Source organism: Leptinotarsa decemlineata, unplaced genomic scaffold, assembly GCF_025532065.1.
Source record: "Leptinotarsa decemlineata unplaced genomic scaffold, Ldec_3_MD MMD2_tig00000591_RagTag_RagTag, whole genome shotgun sequence".
NCBI classification, from domain to species: domain Eukaryota; kingdom Metazoa; phylum Arthropoda; class Insecta; order Coleoptera; family Chrysomelidae; genus Leptinotarsa; species Leptinotarsa decemlineata.
In genome coordinates, this window is record NW_027412552.1 from 1,734,175 (window position 1) to 1,748,672 (window position 14,498).

At 33.5% G+C, this 14,498-nt stretch overlaps 1 protein-coding gene and 1 long non-coding RNA gene across 3 annotated transcripts; one reads left to right on the top strand and one right to left on the bottom strand.

Moving 5' to 3' along the window:
* Positions 1-252: 252 nt before the first annotated feature.
* On the top strand, positions 253-5,373 carry LOC141481987 (uncharacterized). Its single transcript, XR_012465280.1, has 2 exons — positions 253-1,097; positions 1,410-5,373. It is a non-coding gene; the product is annotated as an uncharacterized lncRNA (long non-coding RNA).
* Positions 5,374-9,453: 4,080 nt separating this feature from the next.
* On the bottom strand, positions 9,454-14,391 carry LOC111511434 (type-1 angiotensin II receptor-associated protein). 2 transcript variants are annotated; one of them, XM_023167448.2, is made up of 6 exons: positions 14,301-14,391; positions 13,974-14,029; positions 13,778-13,924; positions 13,646-13,724; positions 13,482-13,589; positions 9,454-11,914 (listed from the first exon to the last, which is right to left on the bottom strand). In XM_023167448.2, the coding sequence occupies exons 1-6, from the start codon at positions 14,308-14,310 to the stop codon at positions 11,787-11,789; spliced, it is 528 nt and encodes a 175-aa protein (XP_023023216.2). In that variant the 5' UTR covers positions 14,311-14,391; the 3' UTR covers positions 9,454-11,786. The 2 variants fall into 2 exon arrangements, with proteins under 2 accessions (XP_023023216.2, XP_074030650.1); XM_074174549.1 differs by lacking the exon at positions 14,301-14,391 and adding an exon at positions 14,241-14,300.
* Between the last annotated feature and the right edge of the window lie 107 nt (positions 14,392-14,498).

The following is a 14,498-nucleotide window of genomic DNA, read 5'->3' on the forward strand; positions in this document are numbered from 1 at the left end:
AAGTCTCAATCATAAATCTTCCATACTCTGCATCAAAATGTGTTAAAAATCTGTTTTTCCATTAATCAGCTGCCGCCCCCATACGAACGACAACTCTCAGAAGTTGAGAAACTTGTACGAGCTAAGGACTAACGGAAATATAAAACATGATAGCAACAAATTGAAAAAATGGTAACGTAGCACTAGATGATTAAAATGAAGAGTGGTATGTGGGTTTCCACGGCCGGTGTCTAACAAATTGTCGAATAGTCTGCAGGTTTTCATACTTGACGTTTCCTTTGCTACTGCGGCAGACATCAAAGACAATGCGGCAATGGTCAAATTGATCTGCCTTGCTGTAATGCACGGTCCTGGTTGTGTTTGTACTTATAATGGGACAAGGTGTCAGACGACCGACTGCCCTTGTACCTGATTGGTCCGAAACTTCTTCAATTAGTGGGATAATCTTTGTACTATGAAGTGCCAGTATCCATTTCATGTTGATGTTTGAGTTCTCTTTCGAAACTATTCAGAGAAACCATAGAAATACATAAACATAAGAATAATTTCAACCGTAGGGAAGACAGCTCGAATATGGAAGAAGTAAACGAGAAATTAAATTATTCATTTAGTTTTTCCATGACCGGTTCGTTAATCTTCCCCAATTCGTCTGCAGTACCTGTTACTCGGGTGCCGATATTCTTCACATACATATATTAGGATATCTTAACTCAATGAAGATCTATCTATTTATCTACCGATCTATATTCTTTGGAAATTAAAGGGGCCCTTTTTGATTGTAAAAAAACTATTTTAGTTCAACCCTTACATATTGTATATCAAGTTGAAGGTCTTTTAAAGCTGAAGAAAATGATATCTGGTTGAATGCTTTACGTGAATTTCTACCTGAGATAGCGGAGTCAAAATTATGATTTTTTTCCACATTTTTCACCTTTGATAACTTGAAAACTAAACGCTCTAAGGACTCAACATTTTTGATAATCAATATTCTTTGCAACAAATCAAAAATTATATAGAAACAAGAGGTCTTGATCCAGCCAATTGGTTGATTTAACATGGAATGACTCTGTGATTAACATTCTCTGAAATACAAACAGGTTTTTTACTCCCTGAGATTGTATTTATTATTATTATCATTTATATTCTGATATATTTATATTCCATTACCTATTTCCATAATATCGTAATTAAATATCTCAGTTTGTCCACAAAGTTATCGAATACAGACGAACTAGATTGTATAGGAAAATATTTTAATTCTTGTTCCAGTAGTTCAAATGTACCTTTCCAACATTTGAAAAAAATTTGTTTTTTTTGGAAGTGAAATGAACAATTGGTTCTTTTACATTCATTTCAAACTGGCCTTTTTTTTATGGCTCAGTGATTAACATCCTCTAAAATACAAACAGGTTTTTTGCTCCCTGAGATTGTATTTATTATTCCATTCTGACTTATTTCTATGTCATAACCAGCAGTGTATCGTCCTATGCTCTTGAATCCTTTCATGGACCAATCTTTTAGTCGTCCCAATAGATATGCTTCCAAAAGTGGCGAATCTGCAATGTACATCCTGTACATTGAAGATCCTATAAATCATTTATATTCTGCGGCTTCGACATAAACACAGTTTTCAAACTAAAGAGATTCATATATTTGATTAGATATCTAATTCCATTATTACCATTGTCTTAGTTCATTTTGATTTCTCTCATTTTTAAAGAATCCTTTCTTTTTACCTAATACTAGTGTTAGATATGTTCCCTTCCATAGACTTTGTAAGATTCTTGAGAAATTATGTAATTAGACCGTTGAGATATAAATATAATCTCGGGGAGAGGACAAAGCAAAAGTTAGTATTAGTACTCTTTGTAAAGCTAATTGTTATACAATTTTATTACCATCAACTCATAGAAGGGGGGTTACATCCATATGAGTGTAATGAGTCGATTTTTTTATTACTGGCTCTGTCTTTAAATTTTTGTCTCACTTATTCTTGATCTTTCGAAGTATCTGCCAAACCTCCACGCCGAAACCAATTGATACATTGTTCAAAGTTGTCTTTTGCAATTATAATTTCCAATGAATTTGTTCTTGACTCCATTCATTCTTTGTATTTGAAATGATTACTTAGTTTATCTGATGTAGGGGGATTTGCCGATTGTTCATTATTTTCATTTCACATCAGAAATGTATACTTTCTACCGCAGTATAAAGTTCTCCATTACAGTTTTTAATTTTTCATATTGTAAATGGTAAAAATCCCCAGAAAGGTAAAAAATTCAAGTTTTCACTTGTGAATTTGACTTGATCTTGTGATATTGCTTTTATTTTTGTAATCTGCCTTGGGATATAGCTCTTTACAGCCCAAAAATTTGTTTTTTAATAAAAAAAAATCAGCCTTTACAATACTGAAAAAAACTAGTTGATTGTACAATTAAAAACAAAATGACTTAATTGTCACAACTGAGAAAAATACAGTGGAATATGAAATAATAAAGTCTCAGACTTCAATGAATCCAAATTTTGGAAGAACTATTAGCTTCAGTACATATTTGGTATGCTTCCTATAAACAAAGTGAATCTTTCTGAGCTCTGTGTTGTAAATCACTCACTTTCACTTTCTTCTCAGAGCGAGTCATTTTCTCAATGTTCAAAAGAATTTTTATATATGTTCCGTGGTTCTATTGATGCTGGAATATGACTTCTTCCTCAACTGGTATGCACATCTTTGATTCGTATGCACATCTTTGATTCGTGCTCTCCGTAAGATCCAGATGAGATTGATACAACTTTGCTGTCTGAGCTCTCCTGACGTGTAGCACCTCCACCCAACTCAGAAGCCTAGACAATTCCACTACGTTTGGAGATATCTTGTCAGATTAGGTAGAATTCAATTCAGTTACTTCGGACTGATGTAGTATTGCCCTGATCCTTCAGTGGTATTTTTCAATGCCTATTTTTGTATGATGTTCTTAGTTTGCCTGGCTATTGGAATTCTGGATGTGAAAATATGTCAGATTACTGTAACAGCTTCTCCTATGTTTTCCAGTTCTCATATTTTGGTATAAAAGCCTTGAAAGGTTTTTCCAATACAGAACTTCTACTTCTATTAACTGACTTTCATAGTTTTTTTCCTTCTTTTCCCAATCCTACATCTTTATTCTGTTCATTCAATTATACTGCAAATTTTCAGTTGTTGATCTAATAAAACATCATTTTCATTACCTATTTCCATAATATCTTAATTAAATATCTCAGTTTGTCCACAAAGTTATTGAATACAGACGAACTAGATTGTAGAGGAAAGTATTTTAATTCTTGTTACAGTAGTTCAAATGTACCTTTCCAACATTTGAATAAATAGTTCATTTCTATGTCCATTTCTAGCAACAATTGAATAAAATTTGTTTTTTTGGAAGTGAAATGAACAATTGGTTCTGTTACATTCATTTCAAACTGACCTTTTTTTAAGAAAGACTATAGCCTATTTTTTAAATTAATTCAAGTTCAATCTTTTGAACAATGTTTCATGGGCTGAAAACATTGATAAAATAATGAAAGCATTTCATTATAACGTGGAGTTTTTAAATTTTTCAATTCAGTAATCAAAGTCGTATGTGCCTTCACTATACAGGATGTTTTTTTGCTGATCCCATTATTGCTATATCGGAAACGGTAAGACCTACAAGGTCGGTTGAATTGAACAAAAGTCTTCTATTTCGGGAAACCAGAGTAATTTCTTTTCAGATCGAGATTATCAGTGGCTGTTTTTGAAATATTCGCTAAAAACTAGAATTGTCGAATTATGTTGTTTGGCTCTACTGCCTCCATTTCGAATGGTACAAAAAAAAGGCAAAGGAACTTTCCAAACTGTTTCATATTTTTTATAATCTGATATAAACCATTATGTTTCTAGGTTTTCCCATAGATTCTTGTAGCCACTGTAATAACAAATTCAGCTATGTAGAACAATACATGTCCATATTAAAAAAAAAAAAAAAAAAGTTGATGGTGAAATTTAATGAACAAAACATCACATTGTATATTGGTTTGTTTTAGAATAAAGAAGTGGCGCAGTGTATCTTATGTTAGTAGTTCAAAAAATAGACACATATCAGTCAGAAGATGAAACCTTAATAATTTAAAACGATATATAACAAAACATAAATTAGTCCTAACGTAGTAAATGAAAGAATAAATGAAGGTGCATCATATCAAATTCTACATCAGACTAGGGTAATCACACTAACACAAGATCACTTTAGTATTGCAATTGAATTTGATTTGAAATGTTTCATTAAAAAAGTCAGCGATGCAGTAGTATGGTTTCTCAGTGAGTAAAGTTTTCAATACTTTTCTGAGTGTTGAGCTTTTAATTTTCCTTATCTCCAGTGGTAGATTATTATATATTTTACAACTATTGTACAGTTACATTTCTCTCCTTGGGTTCACCAATAATTGACTACACTGAATAATCAAACTTAACTTTATTTCGCTTTAAATACAACAAACATGTCTATCGCCTTATTAGATCACTTCACGTACCGCACTGTAACGTCCACTTGACTGTCTCGATATCCTCGTGGCTAGCCTTTAAATATCGTAATCGAATGTTGTAGAAATTTCACCGAAGTTCTGTCGAAGTCGGTAGCATTATTCTCGCTGCTTCTCGAGTGGCGGGCTCTTAACTACGTCACGTTTTCTTTATGGTTACCAGTGGCGGCCGGCGTTATTTTCTTTCGGGCATGATTTTCAACAGTATGTAAGAGAGTCTTCGACAAAGTTTGAGGTTGGAATAGGTTATCTAATGTTTTCTGTCTGCCGACTACTATAATTGGATTGGGTGGCTGCGAAGCCGTTGATGTGTTTTCTCATCAGGCATATAGTTTCCAATATGGATAATGCTGCTACTGTCAGGATTTTATACTTAATATAAAACAGCATTGAAAGTTCCTCTGGCTTTCTTTTTATATCATTCGAAATGGAGACGGTAGAGCCAAAAAAACGAAATATGACAATTCTAGTTTTCGGCGAATATTTCAAAAACAACCACTTATATTCTCGATCTGGTTGTTTTTAACCGACCTGATAGGATCAACCAATAAAAACGATATGTGTAAACGTTATATTCATAGACTCTAGTCATAGAAATAGCTTTGGGATTAGGATCAGTTCTTTTGACGTTTAGACTGAATTCGCTCAACGCTACTTCCAATGCTAATAGCGCAATGTGTTCTTTTTTTTTTGTTGATTTGGAAAATTTCGCATTGGGACTGTTGGAGTCTATGTCGAACCGACTCTCGGAACTGTGAAGTAGTTTTAAGTTAGGTTAGGATGTTTCTGTTGATGAATAAAGGTTGAGACGGTGTTGGACTTTATGTTGTTTTTTTGGTAAACTTGCTTTAAGATCTCATGCTAAGGTAAAATATATAAAATACTTTTTTGATATTTGGTCTCACCTTGTATGAAATTTTAGCTGAAACGTGTTCGATTTAGGAATTCATAAGTTGTATCTAAGATCATTTATTTTATTGTCTTAGGTACAGTCTTCTTTTCTTTCGGAGGACCAATGACCGCCTAAATTTCCATATAAAAAACATCAGAATTGGCAGAAGCGTACAAAAATTACTGACAAAAATTTACATTTCTTCTTTGTATGATGAATTAGATTCTCCGGAATATACAGTGTGAACTAAGTAAGAGGGCGCTAATTTTATTTGTGTCATCGGCATTGACTACTTTGGCCATTAAAATTCAAGATTTATTTATAGGTCATCATTTTTACAGTTTATATATACAATTTTATTACGCTCAGTGTGAGGATGGATGCACCTAAGTAACTAAAGTACTTGTGTTGTGCTTTCCATCTACCACTCAGGGTATTCAATTATATGCAATTAACTGTCTTATATCTATATACACACATTTCGATTAATTAATTTACAGAATTTACGAATAAATCGAGAAGTTCGGTATTGAACATAATGAATGTTTTGATTGATTTTTTGAATGTATTGAGATTGGAATTGTTTCTCATGTTAACAGGCAGAAGATTGAATAATTTTGGACCGTGATAGAAAATACATCTCTGTGTATGACTTTCATCAAATGTTGGTATGTTTATGGAAGAGCTAGTAACGAATCTTGTTTGTTGATTGAAGTGTAAGTTTGTTTGTGTTCACCCAAGTTCTGGGATAGGCAATTTATTAGCTTCCCAATCCACCTGAGGAGCATCATGGCTATTCACAGTTCGTCAGCCATGTAACGTTGCAGAAAGTGGGGATTGAACACGCCAGCTTTCGATAATGAGTCGGACGCAAGTGGAGATACGAATCTTAAACTAGCAGCACTTTTATACTCATTAACACGTTCACTGCCTATGCTGCGATTCCCCTAGTTATCGCTAGGGATTTTCAATTCATCCGGCGGAAGACAAGTCTCTAATACCTTCTTACCTAGTTCCCTTATAACGGAGTCCGTTTGTACGGTCCAGTTTTGGAGTTTTGCCATCTTTGTTGTGCTTTTTTAATTGCCTGCGTCAACGCTATCCTCTGCTACCTGTTGCTTTTTGATGAGTGTAAAATTGAACTATTTTTATTACCAATAATGACCAAATTAATAATGGTGTATACCAAATTTAGATCAGTCTGTGTAGTAACTTTTTGATACCCTGGTATATAATTTTTTTTAATGTGCACGGTCTAGGTTGTACAAAGAAGTAAACCCAACATCTGTTATAACTTTCTGAACTTCCTTCTACATCAGATTTTTATGTTGTATTTTTCAAAGTATAAAAATTAAATTTCCGAAACATTCCAGACCAATCACAATTCAACTTGACAAACTTTCTTGTAAATTTGTATGAATCCTTATTTTTTGTAGGAATAGATAGTTTGTTATAAAAACATGGGCTTTCACGGTCGGAGTCACGATTAAAGAGAATAAAAACCGGGATAGTAGGTCGAGGTGGACGAAACTTTTGGTCTTTCAGTTTCCATTCGACAATAGATATTTATTTGATATTTCACAATTTTATTCCAAGATATCCGGACCTTCGTCATTTTAGTGAAACTAATGTTTTGACAATAATAATGAGATGTTACGAGATGAAATTTAATAATACCTTGCAATTCTACTTGAGGTTGTTTTTCATAAGGGAGATGACAGCTGGCTAACGGAAAAATTCAGTTTAACACATTATTTATTGTCAAAATATTATCATTCCTAAAAAGAATAGGTCTGACAACTCTAGTATTGGTTGTTTAATCTTACTGTTTCATGCTGGTATCACAGTTTTCACTAGTTTTAAGATTTTTTGTAGTAAATAGAATAATTTTTGCTACAAAGTAGTTTCATTTCAGTTTCATGCCTAATCCAAACCTATCAGAAAGCATCACTGCCCCGTATTCTCGGTATATCACGCACTAAGCTTTACTAAGCTCGGCTGAAAAACTCGGCTCTAATATTGATGTTATGTACATTAACTATAGTACGTACGAAGTCAATTCGAATGGCATCAAAATCAAATAGTTACCGAACGTCGGCAGTTTCTTTGTATAGCATGGGCGGCGTGGTATAATTAGGAGGTAGGAAATTCGATAAAATACACTCAAAAACTGAAATGTAATGCGAAACGTAATGAAATGTAGAATACGAAAAAGAACTGTGGAGATGTTAACGAAGTAGATGTTCAAAATGTTCACTGCGAACCTTGGCAATATCCTAATCTCAAATAAAACTGTCTTCTTACATTGTTTAACATACCAGGCGTGACCGACCTAATCGCAATCTGAAGGTTTAGTTTTGTACACATTGCTCTTTACATATCCTCATAAAAAGAAATCTAATGATGAAGGATCAGGTGATCGCGCTGGCTATTCAATCGGTCCTCGTCTCCCTATACACCGATATCTGCCCCACATGACCAAGCTCGCGATACTACTTCTCTATTTTGCTTATTGTTCCTTGATATATGGATGGTAAATTAGGAAATTTCTCATGAAATAGGCGAGCTACTTCCTGTTGTGTTCGGGTTTCATCTCCTTAACCAATCATTTATGAAACTGTTATTTTAGGCATTTCCGTTAATCTAACCATTTGTCAGACTTGAAGTTAACGAACTTTAAACTTGAATTAAAACACCAACAACAGTTGCAGTGAATACAAAACAAGTTGACAAGGTGTTTTGAACTAACGTTGCCGCGGAAATTATTTAGTTTTTTAAAGGATACCATCTAAAAAACATTGCAATGGTTTTTGTTTAATTTCTAATTATCAATACATCAACATGCATATTGCAATAAGTTTTGAGTGTATCTTATCGAATTTCGGTAATTGTTGCAGTAAATTTGAAAGCGATAACATTTTTGAATAGAGAATAAAGAAATCCTTTAAACAATTCATCACAAGCCTATACTTCCCATTTAAAACATTGGGGGTTGTACCCGTCCATCGAAATATGTCAAATTATAATTTAAATTTGCGTTTTTCAAGATTTTGTTAAAATATGTACTGTAACCGAAATAATGAATTTATTCCAATTGGCTGTATGATGATCAAAAATGGGATTCCATATCAAGGATCCATATTCTAACTTTGAGCTTACTGAGCTGCAATATAGAGAAGTAACAGATACCATATTGAAATTCCTTCAATTTCTGGCAATAAAACCGTGGGAGCAATAGGCAGAGTTAACAACAAAATCAATGTGATTATTAAAAGTAAGTTGATAATCAAAATGGACACCTAGAATTCAGTGGTGGTTCTGTCTAAGTTAGTTTTATCGATACTGTATGCAAATTGTATTGTATTAAATATGATGTTAAAGTGATTTTTGAACATTTTTTCTGTAAGAATTGAAATTCAACAGCGCTGCCGAAACAGGCATTTGGCAAAGATAGTTCAAAGTTGATTTGTGAAATTTCATTCTGGAGATTTTAGCTTGGAAGATGTTTCCCTAAGTGGTGGACCTACAGTAATCCAGGAGGAGGATTTGAGAACCCTAATGGAGACTGATCCATCACAAACGGTGCGTGAAATGGCAGAAGAACTGGGCGTCAGCTCCCACGCTGACAGAATTAACCGACTTGCGTTATGTTAACAAAGAGCACTGATTCAAATGGCGCTTATTTCGATTGAATTGAATAAGTATTCACAGTATATTATAGTTGAAAGTAAACTCATAAAAATGGACTAAACTTTTGAAACAACAATATTTTTGATTAAATGCCCAAACGCACGCCACTGCAGGTATAAAACTACCTGAACGCTCATAAAATCTTTTTTGTGATACCGAAATAGGGTGGACCCGGTGAAGTATTATAAACTCGCCTATACAAGCTGTGGCAAATCATGATGAAATCACAAAATTTTGTTTGAGCACTCTGTTGACGTTTTTTATTCATAATGAGCATTTATTACCTTTTACTATTAGGAAACAGGGAAAAAACACCATTATATATCACAATTTATTCAAAACAGGAACACAAAATCTCTCACTGGATATTATTCACTAAATATTAGATATCAGTAGTAATAATATAGTTTACATTCTTATATAGATATGAGTAACACAGAAAGCAAGATTAAATTATTTACATAAAAGGTGAGTCATCAAATCAAATATATCCGCTGACGACATTATTGTACATAGTGCCATTCGGTTGTTTCTAAAGAAACAAATTCGAAATAAAGCCGGTATTTCTGATGAAAAAAACAATTGAAAAGCTATTTCGGTTTTGAACCCTGTATACTTTTTAGAACATTCGACAGGACACAGAACTCTTTTTTCAACAATATAACACAAGTGACTAATTGTTTAAATGACGGTGTAGGAGTCCAAACTCAATATGGCGGCACCATAATTTAAGTAAATGTAGTTAGAAACAGTAGACACAATTCGCCAGGAACATTCATTTTTTCACTGGCACAGAAAAATGAACCGCATAATATTTTTTTGTAGTGCAAGAGGTATATGATATTAAAAAATAACACTTCATATTGAGATAATATTCTTTACAAATGAATAACTTTTTTCGAGATCAATTGCCCTAACACCAAACCGATTGGGAATAAAAGTTTTTGGCTTTCTACTACTCCATCTTGATACCAAAAAACAAAAAAAAAAAAAGGATGAAAAGTAATGACTCCTAAAAAATATAACCCCTTCAATTCACCAAACTGATATTTTTGCACTCGACGTCCTCAGGAGAAGAAAATTTTCACACCAAAGGTTCCAATCTCATCGTTATTTACAAATGTCAAAAATGACAATTAAAAAAATTGATTGGGAGTACGTGAAATGGTGGAAAGTTTCAGTTCTTGAATTTTTATATATGTGATGAAATCAGTTGATACTTGATGAAAATCCATAACATAATCAAGAACACTTTATTGTGAGATTTTAGCTAAACAGTTTTACAAAAACGCAACAAGTGTTTCGCTATACAATAACTTCTTCACGAGTGTCTTTAATCTGAAATGAAGAAAAGTGTTCCTTGGTTGACAAAATGGTTAATGCTTTCAGGGCCGAGGTTTTCAGTGTCACTATATTTCCGGCTTGAAAGCCTTCGAAAAGAGGACATATGCCTCTCCACTCACAGGCAATTTTGGTGATATTTGTAACGTGTGCAAATCGTTGTATTCAGTACAAGTTCCATTGTAGGGATGTCTGCAGTATGCTGTGTAATGTCTGCTGTAAGTAGTCCCACTGTTATTTGAAAGTGAATATAGATTATAGCGACAAGGAGCCACATTGTCTGCTGCATAATTCCTCATATCTAATCCTTCTGGAGGAAATTCAATGGTAGCATTCGATTTGCGTTTAAATCTTTACGTTGGATTTTTTTTTAAATAAATAACTCAAGTACAGGAAAGCATGGATTGACAGGGACTTTGTGCATTTTCTTCTTTCCTTGCACCTCAAACACGTTGTTTATTCATCTCCATCCAAAGTTGCCTTTCTTGTGAAGGAATCCAAGCGTTGTGACAAACTCAATTGGCCAGTTCTTTGTGGAATGAGAAAAGACAAATCCCAAGTAGCATCAAAGGTTACTGACGAGTTTCCACAGTGTGTGCACTTCATCGTGGATTTTAATCGACCAACGCAATTATCTACAATTTTAGAGTTATACATCCTCAAATATCTCAGCTGTGACTCTTGTGTTTTTTCGCTGTCGCTCAATTTTTCGTCAATCTCCCTTAAGATCGGTTTAGGTTTCTCTTTAATTCTTTTAATGTTCCCATGTAAACCTATTAAGAGATAACTATGAATCTCCTGGACGTCTTAATGTTGTTTAAGAATATTTCCGTAGATGACGTCATAGTGCGCCATATTGAATTTGAGGAAAATGGCCCCCAAGCCTCCATTTTGAAAGCAAATGGTCGCTTATGGTATATTGTTGAAATGAAAATGTCTTAATCGGTGGAATTGTTTTTTCATTAGAGATATCACCTCCTATGAACTATACCCTCGTTCCGAATTTCTAATTTCTGACCCTAGACACAACTGAATGACACCGTGTACAATAATTTCATTGTCGGCCAGGGTACCTATATTACAATTTTCTAAGAGACTCAATGGTACTGAAGATGCCACGTTATTATTTGTGAAAGAGTAATTTTTAATATTCGATATTGATCTTAATAAATTAGTATTACTTCAGAAACATTACACCTACATCAAAGACAATATGGCAATACAGAAAACTTTGTACAGCATGTTTTCAGTTCACTTTAAACTTATTATTACCATTTAAAAGTGACTGGGTAGGCAATACTGTGCCGAATTAAATTGCCTGTGCATTGGTAAAGTCGTATCCTTGGTTGGAGTGGGGTACAGTCCCTCTGTCAATATCCTCGTAGTTTTCATCGTGTCCTCCTCCTCCTCCTCCTCCCAAAATACCAGTTAAAACACCTTTAAAAAAACAATAGCAAGTGTTAAAACGAGTTGACCTAAACTTCATTAACTTGCCAGCAGTCGAACTTGATCTGTCAAACCATGTTATGGAACATTGAAAGAGTAGCTAAATGTAAATAACATAACCCAACAATTAAAAACCATATACAGGGTCAACTAGGTATGTTGAACAAAATAAATGAGGTACTTATACCAAAAAGTTACAATTTGAGAAATGAAGAACATAAAGAAACAGGTGAATGAATGTCATCAATGACATAAGTAGATTAAACTTATTCTGTGACATTAAAAATCGTAATTCAAGAATGAATTGTGTGTATTTTCTATAATGTTATCCAATTTGGTACTGAAGAGCTTTAAGGCAAGTGTCTTACGGCGAAACATCGATGTATACCAGTGAGGATGACAGTGTTCCATGTAAGTGCAATTTACCATTCATTTGAAGTAGAACTCTTGTGATTGATATCTGATTTCATTCCATAACGAATGTTTGGAATACAAACTGAGTAGAGAAAAGTATCTTCTGTATAATTCAGTGTTCATATAAAAGTATTTGTTTCGAAAGATTTTTTTTTCTTTCGTGTAATTCAATGTTAATATGAAAGTAGCTGTTTCGGGAGTACTTTCTTCCAGTTTATGTCTGAAAGTTACATGTATATAGTTACTATTTTCAAATTGATTACTTCCTTTCTTTGGAAGATTCCCACAACTTTTTTTTTGTATCAAGATGAAGTAGTAGAAAGCCAAAAACTTTCTTTCCCATAAAAATAATAAAACGAGATATTATATACCCTCATAATAAACACTATTGTAATTCTAGTTCTAAAATGAGGCATACAGAGATTCATAAGAGACGAAACAAGTTTTCTGCATACCTCAAGACTTTATTTTAAAGTTTTGTAGTAAAAAATTTGAACTTTCTCAATCAATGTGGTATAGCAAACATATAGTGGAGACCATACAACAGAGCCATATTCTAATTTCCACCTTACGTAAGCTACATAAGGAGTGATTAGAGCATATATATTTGAAAACGATCTACAATCGCCAACTATAAATCTATGAGCTTCTCAAAGCTTCACTTATTTTTATTCAAATATGGTTAGAAAAATAAAATTTTGGTCAAAATATACACCGATATCTTTCATTGAGATACTAAGTGACAGTGGAATGGTATCTAATTTATAATTTTACTCAATAACTGACATTTTCCTACTATAAGCCACTACTTTACATTTGATTTAGTGCATTAAGAGATAGTTTGTTGACTTCACACCACTTCTGTATATTTTATAACTGTCGATGCAATGAATATATTAATAAATCATCTGCAAAAAATAACTTATTTCAATCGACATAATTACTAAGGTTAACAATAAATAACAAGAATAACATGGCTCCTAGATTCAATCCCTTGGGTACTCCAGATAAAGGATTGTAATAAATGAGCCATAGCCATTAAATCTAAAATAAACGGTGAAGAAGATATATACCATAATATGCTCTGACAGACCATCACAACTACCGGTGTTGAAATTCCGTTAGGATTATTGAAAGAAGTTACCTGTAGAGCCGCTTCGCTCTTCCAGATTCCTGATAAGAACTATTGAGCTGAAGGGGCGTATGATCAAATGCAGAATGGCCATGGCAGCAGAAAATTTTTCCCTTGCAGCTAAAACAAAAATACTTAAGGCTCTCTGCAAGTAGAAAGAAATACCGAGTACTTACAATAATTGGGATTGCTGGGAAATGCCATCACGAGAAGCAGAATGTCTAAAACTATGGAACATGCGTTAACCACGATAGCCTGAAAGATTTATATTACAGTGCTTTTCAAACAGTTTATTACATCATAATTACCAATTGGACAGGTTCGTGACTTTGTTCGTGGTAAATAGCCCAAATTAAAAGTATTGTGAGGATACTATTGTAAAAGAGATAGCCCGTAGAGCTCCATGTTCCTAGTGAACTCAAGGATATAAAAATGAAGTGTATAAGAAATATTATCTGAAATAAATTCTTTGAGATTTGTAAATGTGATATGACGATGATTTACCTTAAGATTAAAACTTCGAATCTGAGACAGTTCAGGCATTGTGTTTATCCACGGTGCTACAAATTAAAAATGAAAAATATTAAGTTTATCAAAAACTACAAATAACAACAAATTTGACAAAAGTGTCATGTCATTTACACAACAATGAATGCGACATCTAGTAGTTTCTCTATGAAGCTGTATAAAAAGCTCAATTATATGGATAGTCTATATAAAGGGATTACGATTACATTATTTATTGTTGTTATTGAACGTTCTGTTACATACTGGTGTAGTGACTCAATCGTGTAATATTTTCATGCAAATCTGTCTACTAATATGGCTTACTCGATTTCATTTACGACGACCGCTTTTCAAAATAACGCTAGACACTGTTGATATCGCTGTTCATGTGACGGTACAGTGTTATGTATTTCACAACGTGATGAATAGATATGGTAGATGTGAATTGTAATCTCAATGACATGAAATATCATTTTAGATTACGTATGCAAACGCATGGAAGTTCACCTATTTCTTTGAATT

Bases quoted from the DNA above. Each gene is read 5' to 3' on its own strand.
- LOC111511434 (XM_023167448.2), bottom strand. The intron at 13,925-13,973 runs GTAAATCATCGT...AATTTATTTCAG, and splicing joins TTCGAAGTTTTAATCTTAAG to ATAATATTTCTTATACACTT. The intron at 11,915-13,481 runs GTAACTTCTTTC...GTTTTTTTAAAG, and splicing joins AGAGCGAAGCGGCTCTACAG to GTGTTTTAACTGGTATTTTG.